We start from the raw sequence: 22,250 nt of genomic DNA, 5'->3' as shown, positions 1-22,250 counted from the left end.
GAGAAATTGAAAACTTCATTAGGCAATACCTCTTCGACAATCCCCGGCCGCAAACACGTTATTCACGTTCGTTCTGTAATTGTTGGCACTGAAGTTTGATCTGGGATCGAGTTCCAGATCCAATTGGTCTCCTATCGCTCTCTCGGGTCCTAAAAAGCCCATTGCAAGCAGCACCAGATCTGCTTTGAAGACTTTCTCACTTCCTGGCACGGTGTTCATCTGCCATCGGCCACTTTCGTCTTTCACCCATTCAACATTCACAGTCTTTACCCCTGAAAATATTTGAAAATAGTTCATTATTGATGGCTTATTATGTCTTCAATTAAAATACGAAGCAGCGAAAGCAAAAATCCCGCTAATGGGTGCTGCCTTGAGTATGACTTCATTCTCAGTTTATATTTTTTGGCTTCAGCAATTGCTTTTACTTTCATTCTACAGCAATTTGCAGTGTCTCAAAGGGTGCCAAGCTTTAAAGGTATTGTCGTGCAGGGAAACCCCAGTATTACAAGGGAACCCCATTCTGCTGATAAAAAAATGGCGTGCACAGCGGAAGAGCGCGTATCGTGCAGGGGAACCCCCTTTAATCGGTTATAAATAAGTCTGCACAGTGGGATTAAGGAGAGTCAGTCCCGTTTTTTCTCCAGGTTGCATTCTGCATGATCAGGTTGTTTCTGGGGCGCACTTCGATTTACTTTACTTTAAGTGATCAGAACCCGGCTGATTCCAACTTTTAATTATACAAAAGTGAATTAGATTTTCGCCGTTCATATGCGAATATTTTCTTTGTCTAGCCAGACCACGGTTTGCTATAGAAAAACTATATTTAGCGAGTGCCAGGTGGTTCCCGAATTTAAGGCAGTGTTTTTCTCGAAATGAAAGATGTGCGGCCGAAGGAAATATCGTAAAGGGGTGGCCCTAAAAATATCCCTCGCAAAAACATTTTACTACTAAGAGACTAATAAAACAGCAAGAATGAATCCGCGGTCATCGGACAGCGCCACGAGACAAAAATATTATCAAACAAGGATCTTCTACGGATTCCAGCCGAACCTTGGTGGAAATAACGAACCAAAGTGTGGGCCATTCTCCGGCATTATCCTGAATGTCGTCATCCTCCAGCAATTTTCGTGTTTTTTCTGGAACTTTTTACTCACTAGCTTCGGAACATCTGAATATATTTTTTATGCAGGGTGTTAAGAATTCGATGAATTAATCCTGCTAACTTTGGATTGGACGCAATTGATTTAGACACAAAAACCGAAAGTATCTCTAGTATACAAAGCCAAGGTGTTTTTTGTTATTATATTCATGCCGGCACAGACACTACCCGTGTTTTCTTGAAAAATCTGAAGAGTGTCAAATACGCACATTTTTTTGCGTTTTAAATATCTTTAAAGAACTGTAAAAATACTCCAAGAGTATCAACTGCTGATAGTAAAACATTCGCAATGTTCTCGATTAGTATGCAAACCGATTTAGAAGAGGAGATGTTTAAGAAACAAATTTAACAGAAATGTTCAAACGGGCTTACCTTTGACATGTCCATTACCATCATCCAAAAACTCTTGAGTCATGATACTGAACACACGAGGATCTGAGCCAAACCTCACTTTGACCTCTTCATGTCCGTAATCCACTCTAAAGACTCGCGGCCACTGTGGCCACGGATTGTCGTTGGATCGATTCGGTCCAGGTTGTGGAAGAATTTCGAAAGTCGTGATTGAAGCTGCACCCTGGCGAAGCGAAGTTGCGATGCAGTCGCAACCGGTATCTCCACCTCCTACCACAATTACATGCTTGTCTTTAGCATGCGGACCGTCGTGATTGGCTCCACCTTGCTTCTTCTGCCAACTTTCCAGAAATTCCATAGCGAAATGAATTCCATTTAGTTGGCGTCCTAGAATATTATTAATCGTTTTCTATTTGCGTATTCTTTAGGGGGTTACTGAGTTACTTTTAGGGCTCACTTGGAGAGTACTGGATTGTTTTATTTGAAAAAAATTCTCCTAGTTTTAGCTCTTGAAGATGCACTTTGCCATTAAGCAATATTTTTAAGGAGCTCAATAGTCATTTGGAAAACCTCTAGTAAAGCTAAATAGGTATTACAATACAAACATTACGATACTTTTTTAAATTTCATTAAATTAGCAACAATTCAGTTGGAAAGAATTACAATTTCATATATTTTTATGGAAAAATTGCAACCGCAAGCATCCAGCAGATATGTCATGACATATGTATTAACGTTGTAGCCCATTTATGGTTAGTTTCTGAATTGTGCTCTTCAAAGCGTAAAATGTATTTCTCAGCTCTTTCTTTATGTAAACATTCTTAAACTTACAACTCACCAACAACAAGATTTTGTATAAAATTAATATTTAAAAAACCACAAGTTTTTAAGTATCTTATTAAAGTATAACTAAAGTATAAATTTGAACAACCACTCAACAAGTAGTTGTTTTAAAATTTGCAAAAAAGCAAATGTACATTTGTTTGAATTCCCCTGGCACCTCAGATTGAAGATATACGTGCAAATATAACTAGTATATTTTTTTACCTGGCAAAGGCAGATCTCGAGGCCAAGTGGCTCCCGTGCACAAAACGACAGCATCAAATTCTTCGCTCAGTTCCTTTGCAGAAATATCGCTTCCGACATTGACGTTGGTCTTGAAAACAATGCCTTCCGCAGTCAGTAGATCAACTCGTCTTTGTACTACTTGCTTGCTCAGCTTCATAGTCGGTATACCGTACTGTAGCAGGCCACCAACCCTATAAAGAACAACACATTTATTAATAACTTAGTAATTACTTATCGACGTCTCTAACAGGCTAGTCCTAGTGGAAATATTACCTGTCGTTTCTCTCGAACACAGTCACATTATATCCAGCTTTATTCAGCTGATGTGCACAAGCTAAACCAGATGGTCCTGAACCCACCACGACTACCTTTTTGCCCGTTCTCGATGTTGGTATCTGAGGTACAATCCAGCCGTTGTCGAAGGCATGATCGATAATGGCACATTCAATATTTTTTATTGTGACGCTTGGTTCGGAGATTCCTAAAACGCAAGCTCCTTCACACGGTGCTGGACACACTCTTCCAGTGAACTCCGGGAAATTGTTCGTTTGAAGCAAATGATGTAGTGCTTGGCGCCATTGGTTCTGGAACACCATCAAATTCCACTTGGGAATTATGTTCCCAAGCGGACAACCGTGTGAGTTAGACTGGCAGAATGGCACACCACATTCCATACATCTGGCAGCCTGCACTCTCAGTCCTTTCCTCACGTGTTGGAAATTGTAAATTTCGTCCCAGTCTTTCATGCGTTTGTCTGCAGATCTATACAGTCCAGTCTCTCGTTGATATTTCATAAAACCTCTAACTTTATCCAGAGCACGCTCCGCTTTCCTGGGCTCATGCGAGTCGCCTACTGTATCTTCGATGTCGAGGATCTTCGGTTCGTTTGATTGGGTAGTCGCCTGCTTGACAATTGTATTTTGTTTAAGCGCTCGTTGATATTCATATGGGAAGACTTTGACAAACTCCTTCATTCTGGAGTCAAATTCATTGATGAGCTTTGTGGCCACCAGACTACCAGTTAACTCTTCAAATTCTTTTAGAAGTTTCTTGACTAATAGCACATCATCACGATCCTCCAATTTGCAGAGTTCGACCATTTCCATGTTGCATTTTGTTGAGAACTTTCCATCGATGTCCCAAACATACGCAATGCCGCCTGACATGCCAGCCGCAAAGTTTCGCCCTGTTAAACCGAGAATAAGAATAATTCCGCCAGTCATGTATTCACAGCCATGATCGCCGACTCCTTCGACAACCGCCACAGCCCCAGAATTTCTCACGGCAAATCTCTCAGACGCGATTCCTCTGAAGAAAGCCGACCCAGAAGTTGCGCCATATAAACAGACGTTGCCTACAATAACATTTAAATGGGACTCGAATGGCGATGTTTTCGGTGGGTATATTACAATGGAACCACCAGAGAGACCTTTGCCCACATAATCGTTGGCATCTCCTTCCAAAATTAAAGAGACTCCTTTTGCTAGGAAGGCTCCGAAACTCTGACCGGCAGAGCCAGTGAGACGGATATTAACGGATTTGCCATCAGGCAAGCCTTCCTCGTTGTATTTGAGAGATATGTGATAGCTTAGTGTGGAGCTGAAACATCGATCTTCGTTTTTGATCTTCATTTCTATATCGACGCTGTCTTGAGTGCCTTCAATCACTGGCCTAGCTAGGTCAATGAGTTGGTTGTCTAATCGATGCTCTAGCTGGAAGTCTTGGCCTTTGGACCCTCCTTTAATGTTCACTCCTGGTCGCATGTGTAATGCATTTTGTAAAATGAGGTTTAAGTTCAGCATCTTGGCCTTTGGTGTACCGGTTTCAAGCGGTTTGAGCAAATCAGTTCTCCCAATTAATTCCTGGTAGGTTCTCACGCCTAGTTTTGCCATGTGTTCCCGAATCTCTTCAGCTAACATGAAAAGATAGTTGACTACATGTTCTGGATGGCCAGTAAACTTCTTTCTAAGTACAGGATCCTGAGTGGCGATTCCTACTGGGCAAGTGTTTAGGTGGCATTTTCTCATCATGGTACAGCCCATAACTATTAGAGGAGCGGTGCTTAAGCCGATCTCATCCGCCCCTAAAAGGGCTGCAACCACCACATCAAAGCCAGTTCTGATTTGTCCATCAGCTTGCAAGACAATTCGTGATCGGAGATTATTCAAAACTAAGACTTGATGCGTTTCGGCAATACCCAATTCCCAGGGTAGTCCGGCATTTTTTATGCCTGTCCAGGAACTGGCGCCGGTGCCGCCATCATGACCTGAAACAACAATGTGCTCCGCCTTTCCTTTCGCAACACCGCTAGCAACCACTCCTACACCTACTTCAGATACCAATTTAACGGAAATGCGAGCCTGTGGATTGGCGCATTTCAAATCATATATAAGTTCAGCTAAATCTTCGATTGAATAGATGTCGTGGTGGGGAGGAGGTGAAATTAACCCTACCCCCGGGACAGAATGACGAGTTTTAGCAATATCAGCGGTAACTTTATAGCCGGGCAGTTCGCCGCCTTCTCCAGGTTTAGCTCCTTGTGCCATCTTGATTTGCAGATCATCAGCGTGTGCCAAATATGAAGACGTTACCCCAAATCGTCCGGAAGCAACTTGCTTAATAGCTGATCTTTTCTCACTGTCGAGATATCTTTCTGGGTCTTCGCCACCTTCTCCTGTGTTGCTTTTACCGCCCAGCTATTCAAGAAAGTTAATATTAGTCAATTGTCCTGATTAATATGAGAATTCACCTAGTAGCTTAATGTGTAAAGTATCATAGGACATACGGGATTCAACAAGTCAGTTCTTAACTTACCTTGTTCATTGCAATCGCCAAAGTCTGATGTGATTCTAAACTGATGGATCCAAAGCTCATCGCTCCCGTGGCAAATCGTTTAACGATTTCCGATGCCGGTTCGATTTCATTCAATGGCAATGGCTCATCCAGAGTTCTCAACTCCAATCGGCCTCTAAGCATGCAATCTCTCACTGACTGCATTGTCGACTCAACGAATCGATTGTAGGCAGATCTGTTCTTGTTCACAGCAGACTCTTGCAGGGACGCAATACTAGCGGGTTCATTCAAATGTTTTTCACCACCAGCACGCCAATGGTATTTGCCAGCATCCCTTAGAACAAGCGAATCGGAGCCCACTTCATACGCAGTTTTGTGACGTACTAATGCTTCGGCCGCTAGCATTTCCAATGTTACTCCTCCTGCAAGTTCGAAAGATCGTTTTTGTATTTAGTTCATAAGATTGAGGAATTTACATATTGAGGAAGTTGGTCTTTTTAACGAACGAGTTATGTATGTAGTACGAATCGCGAACCACGTAAATATGGTACGATATTCGCTATAAATTTAGCTGTTCAGTGGAACATTAAGTTCCCCGAATATTTAAAAAAAAAGTCACTTTTCACAGTTCTAGAGTTGTTTTCTATCACCAGTTACCATAATCTCTTAAGGCCCCTACACATTAGTAGGCAACTATCGTGTCCGGCTCGTAGCATGTAGGTCACGCAAAATATTAAACAATGGTTATTAATAATATATAATTAAGGTACCAACATGGGTCGATAGCCCTTTTGTATAGCAAATAAAAATACTGTTCCTATCGATGCACTCATTATATTTTGACATTCAAATAACAAAAAGTCAGTTGATTGCAGCTACTAAATAAAAACTTCTGGTAGTTTTTGTGCCAAGACACAAGTGGTAAACTGCTGAAATTTACCACTTGCCCAATAGGTCAGGAGAATTACGCCAAATTTTTCAAATATATCTCTAACGTGAGGTGACTTAGATAACTATATAGATCGGAATCGCTCAAGAATGGTGTACCTATCGAAAATGTTGAGGTGCGCCAGCTTGATAAGGTTTGGTATTTGCATAAACAACGAAATAGTAAAAAAAATGTGAAAATCGCGTTTTTTTTTACTATTTCGCGTTTTAAAAATCCTATTTTCCTCTGACCATTAATAGCGGAGAAGCTAGAAGTTTTTTCTTAACAAAAGTTAAGTCAGATCGTAAAATGCTTTTGCCTTTATAAATTGTAAAGATAAAAAACATTAAAAAATAAGTATTTCCCACGGAGAAAGAACGCAGCGTTGAGCAGACGAACGCAAGCTGATTACAAATCAATATACAAAGTTTTTTCCCCTGAATAAAATATGTTAATACTCGATCACGACTAAATGCTCGATATTTTTGAAAATTTGTACCACACAAGTAATAGTGTGTGCACTCAAAATACTATGAAAAACATAGCACTAAGAAATCTTGAATTATAACGCGATTTGGATAGATGCAAATTTGAAATTAACTGGGTTCGAAAAACTTTTTGATTGTGCCCTCATACAGCAACTTGTTCTAAATTATACGCGGTGTCTTTAGCAATTAGTGGTCTTCCGCCCAAAGACATCAATTGCTTTTTTCAATGGAACACCCTGTATATTAATCATGTAAATTTAATGGTCTTCCCGAACATGCAGTAATATAGAGGGTATTTGATTTAAAAAAATGCAATTAGTGGTTTCAAAAAATCACTTATTTCAAGACTGTACCTATGTAGACAAGATGTATAATTGAGATTGCTTTTTACCGAGTCTCGATGGTGTTCCCTTGAAGCATCGATCAATAACCTCATCTGCCAAACCCACAGCCTCAAATATCTGGGCCCCTTTGTAGGACTGCAAGGTGGAGATGCCCATCTTTGCCATAACTTTGCTTACTCCAGTTTGCATGGCCTGTGCATAGTTTTGATAAATCGCTTCGTCAGTTAAGCTCGTATCCAATATTCCTTGGTCTCTTAGGCTCGATGCTAGTTCTAGAGCTAAGTAGGGGCAAATCGCATCAGCTCCATAACCCAGTAGAACGCAAATGTGGTGCACTTCTCTAACTTCTGCACTTTCAATTACGAGCGCCACTTTCATTCGTCGTCGAGTTTCGATTAGATGATGATGAGTTGCTCCTAGAAATTTTTAAAAAAGTTTTGCTGTAACGCCTACAGTAATACACAATTTTTGTATACAAACTAAAAGAAAATATTCAAATAGAGGAGGAAAATTTACAAACGGGGCATGTGACCACTGAAGGAGCAGCGCCGTTAGAGAAAATCTACAATTTATAAACTGGTTATATACCCGTTAGATATTTTGAGGTGTTTTGGGTGCTAACATATTTTACTTCCATATGATATCATATGACAGGGATGAATTTTAGGGTCACTTTGCTAAAAATTTAAATGGCTTTATTTGTAAAGATCATTAGCTACTTCCAACATATTTTCTCCAAGATCAAATTTCAGTAGGTTTTCGAGCAAAAAACATGTTTGTCGCAATTTACGGCTGTTAAACCTTTTCCTTCTGGAAATGTCCCCATTCATGTGGCAGTGATTTATTATTATGTTTCGATATATTTTTTATGTTTACTTACCTAATGCCAGCAAACTGCTAATCGGAACACGATTTTTGCCAGCCAGTCGATCAGATAAAATAATCAATTCATTCGCTTTCGCTGCCTTATTGGCTTGATCGCAAATTTCTTGCAATTTTTTCAGGAATCCTTCAATCCCACTCTCCACAGGGAATGTAATGTCGATAGTATGCGACGACCAATTTCTATGAGAGATATTTTTGAACACGTCTAAGTCCGCAATAGAAATTACCGGATTTTTCAACCAAAATCTGTGAACCTAAAAAAAACGTGTTTTATGCAAAATTAAATATTAAATTTGCTTGAAGTAATGCTGACCTGCTTAGCATTGGGTTCTAAAATGTTGGCCTCTGGACCAATCGGACACTGAAGAGACATTACAACCTTTTCGCGGAATGGATCAATAGGCGGGTTGGTCACTTGGGCGAATAATTGCTTAAAATACTCGAAAAGCAGCGGTGCAAAGTTGGAGAGGCATGCCAAAGGGGCATCATTGCCCATACTGCCAAGCGCTTCTTTTCTGAAAGGAAATTGTGAATTTATTAATTAGTCATTGCTTAATTATAAGCGGCTCTCTAAACAAAATACCTACTTATTGTTGATCATGGGTAACAACAGTATATGAATGGTCTCAGTGGAGTAACCATACAATGGTAGTCGCTTATCACTCAATCCACTTGGCTCGTATTTTGGCTTGGCTGAACAACCAGCTTCCAAGTGAGCTTTTCTCAATTCATCCATTGAAATCTAAAGGAAAAACCCATTTTAACCCCTTTACCACAATGCTATTAAAATATTTGCATAGGAAAATAACAGAAATAGGGTTAATACGACTACACGCAAGCATACTATGTTAATCAAAAATACAAATCTAATTTGCGTCTAACTAAGAAAAATCGTACAGCAAAACGAATATCTGCATTTGCACAGAAAGCAATCGTCGTCACTACGAAAACTCACCATCTGTAGACGTCGGAACAATATAGAAAAAGAAAAATTATGCTTTAGTATCACATCAATTTCATAAAGCGCTACAAGTGTTTTTAATTGTACTGGTAAACGTGTTAAATCTACAAGTCGAGTCTTAAGTAAAGTAATAGTAATAAGCAAAAATCGAATTTCAAATTAGAGTCGTTAGTTCAATAATAAATCAGAAATTTATTGGACTTGGGAAAAATATAACTTTATAAATGCATTGCCAATTGGCAGTATGAACTTTGCACTTTTAATAATCTTAAGTGTAAAAAAATGTACTATTGAATTTCCACTGAAGCAAATACAACGAAACATTGAGAATCTCGTTTCAGCCGATTCTTAATTCAAATATTGTCTGCACTATTTTTGCCACGTATCATATACAATGACTCTATTATTAACATGGTTGATAATAGATGAGGATGGTATTGATAGCTGATCAATATAGCAAATTATTTCAAGCTAACTAAAAATATATATAAAAATATTTTTAAGTGCCTTCCTCTTAAAAAATGCAGTAAAACAGAACTCATTCCCAATATTTTTAAAACGACAAATGACTAAAGCCAAGTAAGTGCAGTATATCCATATGGAAAAGGTGCCGTTGCTTTGCACACTAGTAAACAAACCGCATGTTTTTAAGTTTATTCCTAAAAAAATTTTTAGCTCACATTTATTTGTTCGCTCAAACTCGCTAATATAAACTTAATAAATATTTCAACCGTAATGTGTTACAAAGGGGCTATTGGTACGTAAATATAATCCAGAATCATAAACAGATTTCTTCGAGTTTAAGTCGATTAAACCTCTGATTTATTTATACGTTACAAAGCAATCTTAGTATCAACTTCAGACGAAAAATCAAAACCAAAAGTATCTTCAGTCTGAGAATGAACCAAAGACTAGAAGATGCGGTTTTCAAAACGCGCATAAATTTTGAATTTGCACACTTTGCGTGAAAACTGTAAACTTTCCTAAAATTCTGTTTAGTACCAAAAGTTAGCATTTTAAGGCTCTATGTGGCAATGAGAACTAACGCTCTACAGCTCAACCGGTTCTCCAAATTTGAGCCAAATGAGGCAATTTAAAAAATATATTTAGGTGTCCAACCACTAGGAGAGAGATGGTTTAAAGCTGAATTTGGCAATTACGAACTTTTTAAATATATGTATACTTGACTTGATTGTGCACCTCAAGGTAATTAATACCATCACCATATCTAGGCGACGCCACTGTTTAGCAGAGTATGCGGAACCTTTTTGCAGAGCGCAAGCTTTTCGTAAGCAGTAACGTAAACGTTTAGATTTACTATAGATTTTTAAAACAGTGGCAAACAAAAATGGAAAAGACTATAAACATGTAGAAAAAACATTAAACAGTTTAAATATATTTAAAGCTTTGCTATCCCTCTATTATTCTTTGATTTTTTTTAAATTTGTGTTTACATAAAAACATGTAAATTGTTGAACATTTTTTAGATTTATTGGCTAAAAAGGGAAACATAGTTTCTCATTATGGCGTTCACAAATCTTTAACCAAATCTGAACGGTCTAACGGTCTAATTCGAATATAATCATCAACATTTTCTGATTTTTGGGAAGCATTTCCAATTGATCGGTACCAAAATTTACCTATTACATGGAGTTAAATGTAGTTTTTTTCTTCCCATTTGCCGAATGGATTTAAGATGGAGTTGCTATTGTCAATTAGTGTTTTAGGAATATGCTCGAATATTGGTTTGTCACTTGAATTTGAGACACCTTGTATCATTTAATGCTATATTAAAATAAACTAGACGTTAATATCTACAACTTTTGTATTTAACATTTTTCTCTAATTTTCAAATTAGATAAAAACCCGTTAAAACGGGGTGGCCAAAGTTGAATCAATAACCCTGTGCATACAAAATTTTGCGTCTTCCCCTGTAGCCCTAGAAATTTTTTGAACCAACCAAATTGATTTGTCATGTCACTTTTCCATATCTAACCATCTGTTAAGGAATAGTTAAAAAAAATCGCCAAAAATGTCCGAAACAAAACTTCCTTTCGAAAAAAGTTATTCTTTATAAAATATCGGGTACATCGAGCACTATCCAACGGTAATTTTCCAGCTTTCATAGTTTTCCAGAAAATCGCAAAAAACTGCAATATCTCGATAACCAAAAGAGCTGAACTTATCATAAACCATTTATAAAAAAAATTAAACAGCGTCAAAAAACTCTGGGAGTACACGGCTTTGGAAAAATGCGTGTGCGTGAGAGTTTCGCATTTGAACTGAAAGCGGTGCAGTTTTATCAATTTTTGACATTGTGATTTTTCGGGCACACGTGAAAGGACCGTTTGAGAACATTTCCGAATATGATTTTATTGCTTTATTAGAATAAAACTTAAATAAATGGAAAAAGTACAAATTTGATGAACCATATACATATATTTGCTTTAAATCTCTTTTTCTAACAAACAGTCTAGTTTCGTTCGAATATACTCTAAAAGTTTCTGCGAAATCCAGTGTAGGTTGTATTTATTTAAAATGTATCAATTTTCTTATAATTTACCTGTTCTTTAAGCCACTCTGCATGAGGTCTGGATTGCGAAATGTAATGTTTCAGTTCCACATCCTGAATAACAGATTTCTCCTTAGTGTCGACTAGCAGCATTCTCCCGGGTTTCAGACGACTCTTCAAAATAACATTGGCTGGGTCTACATCATATACACCCACCTAAAAATGAAAAATAAAACATAGACTTAAAAAATAGTACATAAGAAATTTGAGACCAGGAAAGTGGTAATTGAAGTATGTACCACTCTTTAATAGCGTCAAATCCATTCTCATTTTTTACAAATCTGTGTTTTGTCCTTACCCTTATAGAAAAAGTGGACTTGACTATAATATTAACATCACTTGAATTTAAAAATGTTCTTACTTGATTCACAAACAGCATTTGGAACGGAACACAAACGCAATTTTTTAATTATATTTAGCGAAAAGGACCGTAGATAAAATTGTAAATACTAACAAATATTTGAGCAAATTGGACATTACATACTATTCTCTGTAAATTACATACAAACTCCATTGATCGGATCAACGAAAAAACCTACCTCGCTGGCCATAACCATAATGTTATCTTTGGTGATGTAAAACCTAGAGGGTCGGAGTCCATTTCTATCCAAAGTAGCACCGATGTATCTCCCATCGGTAAACGAAATCAAAGCCGGCCCATCCCAGGGCTCCATTGTGCAGGCTGCCCAGTGATAGTAGTTACGTTTCTCTTCCGGCATCGTCGGGTCATTTTGCCATGCTTCCGGAACCATCGTCATCACAGCCTGGAACATTATTTTATCGAAACCCTTTTCTCAACTTTCTAAGTGTCGCTCATACTTCTGGCAGTTTTCTTTGGCCGGCATGAACCAAAAATTCCAGCACACAATCAGCCGATCCACTATCGGATAGATTGGGTTCAACAACTGGATACAATTGCTTCAGTTTTTCGCCAAATATCTGATTCTTCATAACGCCTTCTCTGGCTTTCATGCAATTTACGTTCCCGCGAAGGGTGTTGATTTCTCCATTGTGGGCTATCATTCTGAAGAGAAATTAGTCGGTGTTGAAAATTTATTGAAAAACAGCCTCTTTTGAAAAGAGTCAAGGTGATGTCGAATTATTAAATGATGTCTCTTGGTCTCGAGAAAATTTACATGTGCTTCAATTTTGTCGATTTCCATATTTTTTACGTGAATATTATAATCACCTTAAAGGATGTGCTCTTTCCCAGCTAGGGAAAGTATTCGTACTGAATCGGGTATGCACCAAAGCCAAGTAGGTGTCGTAAAGCGGATCTGTTAGATCCGGAAAGTAAGTCCATAGTTGATCTGAAGTCAACTGACCTACAAAAATAATGAGACTCAAAAATAAATTAATACCGTAAATAACAAGTCAAATAGAAATCGGTAAAGTTTTTCCTAGTTAATTAATTTCCTTATTTCTGTTGTCTGCAGCTTCTTTAACTAATAAGCCTTTATTAAAGTATACTCACTACAGTGTCCCAAGGTATGTTTATGTATATAGTATTTTCATTGATACAAAATATATTAAAATATTAATACAAAAAGAAAATCTCTTAAAATCCTCTGAAAAAATACAAAAAGTAACAATTATTGTAGCTATCGTGTTTTCTGCAGCATTTTGTGAACATTAAAACAATTATGTTAATTAAATAACTTTTTCTTAAATGTATTCTTTGGAATTTGCGACTAAGGACTGCTCCGTGAATATTATTATTAAACTCTTGGATCTTCTGTGGTCTTCTATCATATAGATCAGTTAAGAACAATATTACTAATAGAAATAGCGCGAATAGAATACAAACATTGACTTTATAATATCTGTAGCAGTTTCTAATGTTTTTTTTTCTTTGAATGATTAGTAAACATTTAAAAGTTAAGGCATCTAGTTAAGGCAACTAGTCATTCTAAATATTCAGTGTACTGATCGGTACCATCAAGCGCCATGCCTCATCTGGCCAACTATATAGTATTTACGAGGGCATTATTTACAGGTATTACTAGCCGAGCGATGAGTTCTTCATATTTCCAATTGAACTGGTAGTAACTGTGTTTACATTTCGAGAAATTTGTGAATAAAAACAATATCCGGATTTAAAAAACCATTTATGTAACAGTGGCACAGTTTACGTTGGTATCTACAGATTTTCCTGTTACTACATATATAAAAATTCAACTGGAATATAGGTTTTTACCTTTATAGACTACAATTCTCCGGCTCAACGAACAGATGTAAAATCTCTTAGTTGGAGCCGGAATTTCGTGGCTTGCTCTCTTTCTTAATACGAAGATAACACGATCTAACTCCTCATCAGATGCATTATCTAGTGCTGCTTTCGGCACCACAAACACCTACAATAGAATCACTGGTAAAAAAGTATGTAGTCTGATGTTACAGATTTGTTATTCATTTATTAGATGTACTTATATCTGCTTACCTGCCTCATAAAAGGTTCAGAGTTTTTCGCAACTGCGCCTATGGCGGCATTATTGGTTGGTACGGTACGCCAAGCCAACACGGACAAATCCAATTCCTTAAATAAATTAAAAAATATATATATTACATACATTTTTATAGTACTAGTTTGAACAAAGATATATAATTACTTTCATAGAAATTTTAGAAAACGTTTAATGTGTTTTATATCAAACTCAATTTGAAAAAAAAAAATATGTTTTTGAATTCTGAAATACCTCTGCCAAGGCACCAAATTTAGTCTCAGATTCTTGGTGGTGAAGCTTGTCCACATAAATGATTCCGGTCGCATATCGTTCAAATGGTGGCAGTTGCACATTGTCTTCGTCCCTAAAAGAAAAACACATTTTCAGCTATATCAACAGTAGAAATTTTTTGGAAATGTTTAAAAATACTCTTTTGTTTTACATTATTGATGGAATTTCCTATTGTAGATAATTGGTACTTTAATAAACAACATCTGGTTAATGTCAGGAGCATTTAAATTTATAAGGATTTCCAAAAGCGCTTAAAAACGGTATGGTTTTATATAATATAATAAATGTATTCACGTTTTACTTGAAGCATATATTTAAATTAGCACAGTAAATAAATCTTGCCATGATGAATCAAAACACGCTGAAAAACATGAGGTGGGTCGGCAGAATACTGACCAAAAAATGTAGTACATATTTTTTTTAGGCCTAATTAATCTCAGAATGTTTTAAAGTGTTGCAATTGTAATGTATTTTAGTGTGTGATATGATGAAGCTGTTGACAAACTGTGATTGTTTTTTAGATTAATGAAAACATTTTTTTTTACTATCTGTTATTTTCGAGAAACTGATGATGGTGGAAAACACCGAAACGTATTTTAATTGATAAATAGACAATAAATGACCCCAGGAATTGATTTTGATTTTTTTTTACGTAAAAGCAAATTGACTTCTCATTAATTAGATAACTATATCTTAAAATAACAAGCAATTATTCATTAAATAACTTTCGCATCCTGTATTTATAAATTATCGCGAATGAATGAATTATCTAATGTAATTAATTAATTACATTAGACGACGTAAATTATGACGAATGTCTCACTCATAAGAGGCATTTATTTTCCATTAAAAACAATGTTGTTGTTGTTGTTGTTGTTGATATGCTGTTATCATGTTTGAAGTATTTAAATACCTAACAGCTTGCTCTGATTAACCGGCTTTCTGATTAAACGCAAATTCTGCGTAGTACATAGTTAAATCACAGACTTATCGAGATAAGCTTATATACAGAGTAGGGTGTCCAATAAAAATCTATGATCAAAATGGCACTGGGACATTTTTGCGCGCCTGTAAAAAAACTTGCAGAACTTTTTCCTTGATATGTGAAATCATTTCATTTTTGTTTCAATTCATCATTAATCTTTTTCCGATATTTTCGTGCTCTTGGGAAAAGATTTTATTGAAATTTAATTTAAATTAAAGAAAACATAAAAATCGTTTTAGCGCATAAATTATAAATATAACAGAAATATGCAAAGAGCACAAACATCTCGCAAAACAAAGCCACCACGTAATAGAGTTCTGGTAATTTTGGTACCAGCACTCAATAATTGACCACTTACCCAAGGCGGATATGCGCGATAACTTAATTAAAATATGAGTTTTACGTAGGAGCAACTCCACAGCAAGCTCATTAAAATCGATCATAACATTCTGTCGAAGTTATAAATTGTAAAAAAAACATAATTTTTAAGAGCTTTAACCATCAAATGCTTAAGAATCAGACATTTTTTCTTAACAAACATTAAGTCAGATCGTCGTCTTTTGAGCCACATTATAATTTTGATCATGTGCTTACCGAATCATGTATAATAGTTGGTATATGTAATAATTTTGCCTAATACTGTTTCAATTTTCAATAACCTGTAACATAATTTTTTTAGCACGTTATCAATATGAATATAAATTCTTTTAAAAATAGATTTAAAACAATTTTTATCCCCAAAACACTTAACTTAAAACTTAAATTCGGAATACAATTATAAACGGTGGTTTTTTTAGAGGTATAAAACTTGAAACTAAATTGAAATAAAACTGATAAATTTCACGTTAAAGTCATGGCAATGCCTTTATTGAAAAGGCAATTGAATGCCATTATAGCTTAAATATGATTTGGCGCATATGGGCGCAGCGGCCGGCTGGAATGAAGCGCAACCCACGAAAGAAGTCGAATTTTCAACCAATTTGATTCCACTAGACTATAAAAAAGCACATCAAACCGTGGGTTTTCTGGATAAAACGGCGTCTCAATAATGGCTTTCGGATTTGGGATGTTCGGCGCTTCAAATTCGGCAATTTATTTCAAAAATCGCTGTTTACTTCACCAAACTGACCGTGCGCAACGTTCATTTTAGGGTCGACATAATCGGTTTTGGCTCAATGATTGCGTAAATAAACAAAATTGCCGGATTTGGAGCGACGAAGATCCCGAAGCCATTATTGAGACCCCGTTATATCCAGAAAAAGTCACTGTTTTTGTGCTTTATGGTCTGGAAGTTTGAAAGTGGTTCTATATCACTAAAACTCTCTTCTCACCCTTTATTTGTTTTTCATTACTGGTTCCCCGAAGAAATTTGAAGAACTTGAAGTTTCGGATAAAAAATCGGTTAATTTAAATGTAATAAATTTTCGTACTTTGATACACATTTTCTTTCAGAGATACATTTGAGTTGAAAAATTCAACTTTTATGAATGGTGTCCATTAACTGTTTTTATATGTATATATAAGTCACATGTTGACTTTAATTACAAAAAGCGCAATTGAATAAAACCTTAATAACTGAAACTTTAACAATAGAGGGTGTCTCATGGAAACTAACTATGAAACTTGCATTAATTTTTAGTGCATCAGATGTTTACTAAAGTCTCAATGTCTTCAATATGATATGCCACATTTATAGGACAAATTTTGTTTAAAGACAAATTTTGCATTTCATCCTTTGAATATTTTCTTACTTTTACGAGAACACTATTCTATAGTGCCGATAGATTTATCGAACTACAGCTTTTATATCAATAAACGGTTGTACATATTTTCAACAAAAATATAAAAAAACTGTCAACAGATTGTGTTTCAATAAAATTAATTTTGTGATGATACGAAGTTCAGTTCAACATCTAACAAATTTAATGGCCTTGGCTTAAAAAAAATGTCAGTCGTGTTTTTCACACTTGCTTGAGACAACTTCTACATATCCAAGTACCTAATTTATTATTATACTATCTGGGTATAATTCTACATTTAAATTGTAGATGTGAGAAGAATATTAAATGAGATAACTATACATATAGACAACATATTAAAAATGCAAAATGTGTTCGGTCGAAGTCAGTGGCGCACCACAAAAAAGTTTGGTGGAGTAAAATGGGGTATGCCTCTAGAAAAAAGAACACCCGATAGATTTTCACAACCAGTGGTCTTACCTACGGGTAAAGGGTCTAAACATTAGTCTACCTTAAAAATTTGAGCAAAATATGTTATAAACTGTAGGAGTTTAAGAAAAAATTGCGAAAATTGAAAAAAGAGTTGCGATGAGTTATAACGCAAAGGACGGCATCAACTCAAAGGCGCAACTCAACACAGTGTTACCCATGCCTACCAGTACTTACTTAAGCTTGGAGGCGTAAAGGTCATGGGGAATGGCAGTAAGTACTCCAGCTCCATCGCCAGTATCATTGTCGCATGCGCATGCCCCACGATGGTTCATAGATATAGCGAGACGTTGCGCATCACGCACGATTTTTCTATCGCGTCTTCCATCAATGGCTACTACAAATCCGACACCGCAGGCTTCCCTCTCCAATGAGGGATCATACAGGCCCTGTGCTGATGGGGCCTGCCACGGAGCTGCCATCTAATAACTGAAAAAAAACAGACACAAACATTAACAATTTGTAGAAAAAAATTGTGGGAATAAAAAAAACAGACAAAATAGAGTACAATTTTTCTTGTGGGTTTATCAGACACACGCCCCCTTATTGGGCCAATAAAACTCATTGTAAGAACAGGTTTTTGATTGCATATATGTATATGATTTGTAGGCCAGCGCTAACTTCTGAATTAAAGCGAGTAGTGTCTTGAAATTGGAAGATTTTATAGCAGAAACGTGAAGCTCAAGCTGGTCAAACTTTTCATGTGATGACAAAAAATTAAGATTTTTTTTCGCCCTCTCAATGATGACCCGAAAATGAAAAATTTACCCAACTTTTCGCACACACTATAGAAGAAACTAGCAGCTCACTCAGATGGACATTTTACTTGAATACATCAAATATATTGAATTTTTGCGACCGAAAATGCAAGTTTTCTAACTTCTAACTTCCGATCCAGAGCAGGTGGTATCTTGAAATTTGTATATCTTATAGAAGAAGAAACTTGCTGCCCAAAACAACTGCACGTCCTTCTTTAGAAATTCCTATCTTTCGATTCGGAACAGGCAGTAAACTTGAAATTTGCACACCCTATAGAAGAAACTGGCCGCTCAAACCAGTCAAAATTTTTTGTCGAATACCGAACTATAGTGAATTTTTCCGCACTGCCAATTAAGGACCGAAAATGGAAGTTTTTAGTCAACTGCACGCTCTTTGAAAATTTCTAACTTCCTATACAGAGCAAGTAGTAACTTGAAATTTGCACACCCTATAGAAGAATAGAAAAAACTGACGAATCACATTAATCAAAATTTCACTAGAATTCCAAAAGAAAATAATTTTTTGATCATTTTGTCGATAGACCAAAAATGCAAATTTTCACTCAGCCGCACGTTCTTCTTTGAAAAATCCTTACTTTCTATCCAGATTAGGTAGTATCTTCAAATTCGCACATCATATAGAAGAAACTAGCAGCTCAAGCAGGCGGACATTTTACTTGAATACATAAATATAATGCAAATCTGAAACTGCAAGTCTTCACTTAAGTGCATACTCTTCTCTGAAAACTTCTATCTTCCGATCCAGAGCGGGCAGTATCTCAAAATTTATATATCTTCGAGAAGAAACTTGCTGCTCAAACCAGTCAAAAGGTTAATTGAATTACAATCGCAACTTTTTACGCCCTGTGAATGATGAACCGAAAACTAAAATTTCACCCAACTGCATGGTCTTCTTTAAAAATTCCTAACTTTTGTTCCGGAGCCCGTAGACTCTTTAAACTCGCCGACACTACAGCAAAAACTACCAGTATGACCCAGTCAAAATTTCATTCGAATCTCAGACGACTGTGACTTTTGGCCGCTCTGTGAATTATGGACCAAAAACTAAATTTTTCATCCCACTCACAGTGTGTTTTAAAAATCCACAACTTTCGATCAAGTGCAAATAGTGATTTGAAATTTCCACATCTCATGAAAGAAACTTGTGGCGCAAACCAGTCAAAACTGTGCTCAAATACCAAAAAATTGTATATTTTACCGCTTTGAGAATGGTAGACCGAAAATGAAAATTTCACCCAACTACACACCCTTCTTTGAAAATTCCTAACTTTCGATTCAGAACAGGTAGTGACTTAAAATTTGCACACCCTATAGAAGATACTGGCCGCTTAAATCAGTCAATTTTTTTCGAATACCAAGCTATAGTGAATTTTTCCGCCTTGACAATTAAGGACCGAAAATGCAAGTTTTTACTCAACTCCACGCTCTTCTTCGAAAATTTCTAACAATCCAGAGCAGGTAGTAACTTGAAATTTTATGCACACCCCATAGAAGAATAATAGAACCTGGCGGATCACATTAGTTAAAATTGCACTTACATTAGTCAAGACTCAAAACGTGTCTTGGTGTGTATGCGGGTGACACATCCAAGATCGAATGCGCTTTTTATCACAGCGATTCAGTCATAAATTCCGTAAAAAAACTTTTCGAATAACAACTTTGTTTTACAAAGGCAAATACTGCAGATTCTGAATCTTCTGGCGAAGCTAGCGCGAATTTTCTTACATGTTCAATGGATGGTTGAATTTCAATAAAAGTACAACCACACATAACAATAAAACCTTTTAAGAGTGAATAACTATCCAATCATTGTCCAATAAATATTGAATGAAATCAAAATCGGGTTCGGTGAAAGTTGTATTTTAGGCACCGCTATTGCGACAGTTTATAAACACTAATTCATGCAACAGGTCGAAATTTAAATATTTATTTTTGATTCTCAAATTCATTATAGTCACCTGAGTATTATTTAAATATTACTTCCTCAAAGTTAAAAGTAAATAAACTTGCCTACTTATTTTATAAGTGCAGTAAGAAGTGTTTATAAATATCAAGACAGCAAAGTAGACAATCCGCGTAGCATATTGGCTAGTTCCAGTATGCAGATGCAGACTATACTGGGTGTCTAATACCATTTTTCCAGAAAATCATAAAATAATATGTTGCTTGTTTCAACCATGCTTTAAGAATATAGTGCACAATTCATTTTTCTTGCTCAGTGGTAGCGAAACAAACTAAATCATACTAAACGCTCGTACACCAGCTGGCAAGAAAACTTAGAGCCAATTCAATATAAAAATACTCTAAGAAATGTGCATTCTGCTAGCCATGTGAATGATGACAAAATGTATTTTTTTAATTCCCATTCTCATAATCTACAAGTTGGAAATTCTACGAGGTTAATGAATTTGTCTGGAAAATATTTCGCAATAACCGAAATTGAAATAAATAAGTATTTGGATACTAATTCCTGTAAACCCTGTAGATGATTAATAAGTTATCTTGTCCGAATAATTCGGTGTTCAGTAGTAGTTCAGTAGTTCATTCAATGTTACATGTTGAGAAGTTTGCTATTGATTTTTGAACACCATGTAGAAGATTTGCTACGGTAATCGCAATATGTTAAACTAAAAACCTTAATTTATTAATAACTATTTTAATTTTGTTTGTTAGTCAAATTGTTATCAATATTTGAAAATATACCCAAAATAATAATTTTTCTGGATTTTATTATAATTAATTGAAACTATGAAATTAAATCGAATAACATTTTAGAGAGAAGCCCGAGGTAAGACGAGTCTCAATTACTGGTAAAAATACAGGGTGTTTACTCTATTAGGAGGATTACAAATTTTAAAAATATTCTCTGAGTTAAACTGTTGTAGTCCCGTTCACAGAATGTTTCCGAAATAAATCGTGTAGATGCAGTAAAAGAAGGGAGCTGAGAAGGAGCATCCTATATGAATAAATAGCAAGTTTGCTCAATTTTACCAACTTACTAAGTGAGTAAAATGAATTGCAAATAATTAATAATAATAATAATAATAATACATATGTAATAATGTATTTAGCAATTTTTGATAAATGTAATTTTCTATTTTTTTTTTAATGTAATATCAAATTTTGTACAAGTACAAAGGTACATTCTATCACAAAATATTAACTGCCTAATACTTGTAGACATAATGGGTCGCAAAATGCAAGAAAAAGGATAATAACGCAATTAAAAGTTGGTTAGTCAACACAAATATGAAATCTAGTTTTCGACAAAACAGACTGCGACTTAATTTCAACGATGACGACCATTATTTCAAAACGAGCATTTAAAGCAGAATTAAACACTTAGTAAGACTAAAATTAAATAAGATCTGTCTTATAGAAGTAAATAAATTCAAACTGTACTTTTAGTAACGTTACGAGTCAATAACTCTCCAAAATATTGGCGGGTTGACAATGTTGAATGCTTTTCACTTCACTACACAAAAACTCAAACCAAAAATCCGATCAAAACGAATTTAACTTAACAGCAATAACACTGCTTCTGCAAAACATGTTAGTAATTTTACGATTAACAAAAGTTCTTGGCTTCGATTATCAAACTCATTAACAACTAGTAATGCTTAAACAAGCAATTGCATAAATGGATTTCGGCGTACTCAGCACTTGGTACTTAAATCGTAATAGGTACGAAGTCTATATTATGTGATATTATGGCTCCAAGTATGCTTTAAATTTAGATTGCACCAACTGAACAAAAAATGTTTATATATCAAGGCTAATTATTGTTCTGTATTGTTAGAAGCATCGGATGATTATTACGAACTCTAAATTGGTGATTGCATTTTAATTATTGCACTGTATAGTTCTGCACAATATGAAGAATATGTTTTACTTTAGATAATTTCTACGGGGTGAGCCATTATTATCGAATCCTCTTAAAACCTTATTATTAAGTGAGCTAACTTGAAAAGATC

General features: G+C 35.7%; 1 protein-coding gene across 3 annotated transcripts in view; it reads right to left on the bottom strand.

Moving 5' to 3' along the window:
* LOC109543624 (glutamate synthase [NADH]) overlaps window positions 1–22,250 on the bottom strand; it is a 32,179-nt gene that overhangs the window by 2,175 nt on the left and 7,754 nt on the right. The window contains exons 1-19 of one of the 3 annotated variants that reach the window (XM_048665281.1): window positions 21,679–21,912; window positions 17,675–17,926; window positions 14,246–14,357; window positions 13,990–14,085; window positions 13,747–13,903; window positions 12,739–12,874; window positions 12,369–12,573; window positions 12,089–12,313; window positions 11,541–11,705; window positions 10,974–10,976; window positions 8,604–8,758; window positions 8,330–8,531; window positions 8,012–8,270; window positions 7,179–7,547; window positions 5,393–5,793; window positions 2,852–5,274; window positions 2,558–2,769; window positions 1,532–1,897; window positions 30–272 (exon numbers count right to left, since the gene is read on the bottom strand). In XM_048665281.1, the coding sequence (XP_048521238.1) occupies window positions 30–272; window positions 1,532–1,897; window positions 2,558–2,769; window positions 2,852–5,274; window positions 5,393–5,793; window positions 7,179–7,547; window positions 8,012–8,270; window positions 8,330–8,531; window positions 8,604–8,758; window positions 10,974–10,976; window positions 11,541–11,705; window positions 12,089–12,313; window positions 12,369–12,573; window positions 12,739–12,874; window positions 13,747–13,903; window positions 13,990–14,085; window positions 14,246–14,357; window positions 17,675–17,919 (5,974 nt within the window). In that variant the 5' untranslated portion in view covers window positions 17,920–17,926; window positions 21,679–21,912. Of the gene's footprint in view, window positions 1–29; window positions 273–1,531; window positions 1,898–2,557; window positions 2,770–2,851; window positions 5,275–5,392; window positions 5,794–7,178; window positions 7,548–8,011; window positions 8,271–8,329; window positions 8,532–8,603; window positions 8,759–10,973; window positions 10,977–11,540; window positions 11,706–12,088; window positions 12,314–12,368; window positions 12,574–12,738; window positions 12,875–13,746; window positions 13,904–13,989; window positions 14,086–14,245; window positions 14,358–17,674; window positions 17,927–21,678; window positions 21,913–22,250 lie in introns of those variants that run through there. The other 2 variants (XM_019913435.2, XM_019913436.2) reach the window with 2 other exon arrangements.

The sequence above is a fragment of the Dendroctonus ponderosae genome, unplaced genomic scaffold (assembly GCF_020466585.1).
Source record: "Dendroctonus ponderosae isolate FM_Combo_2020 unplaced genomic scaffold, Dpon_F_20191213v2 Dpon_F_20191213_3, whole genome shotgun sequence".
NCBI classification, from domain to species: domain Eukaryota; kingdom Metazoa; phylum Arthropoda; class Insecta; order Coleoptera; family Curculionidae; genus Dendroctonus; species Dendroctonus ponderosae.
The sequence above is the reverse complement of the archived record's forward strand: the minus strand, read 5'-3'. Positions and strand labels throughout refer to the sequence as shown.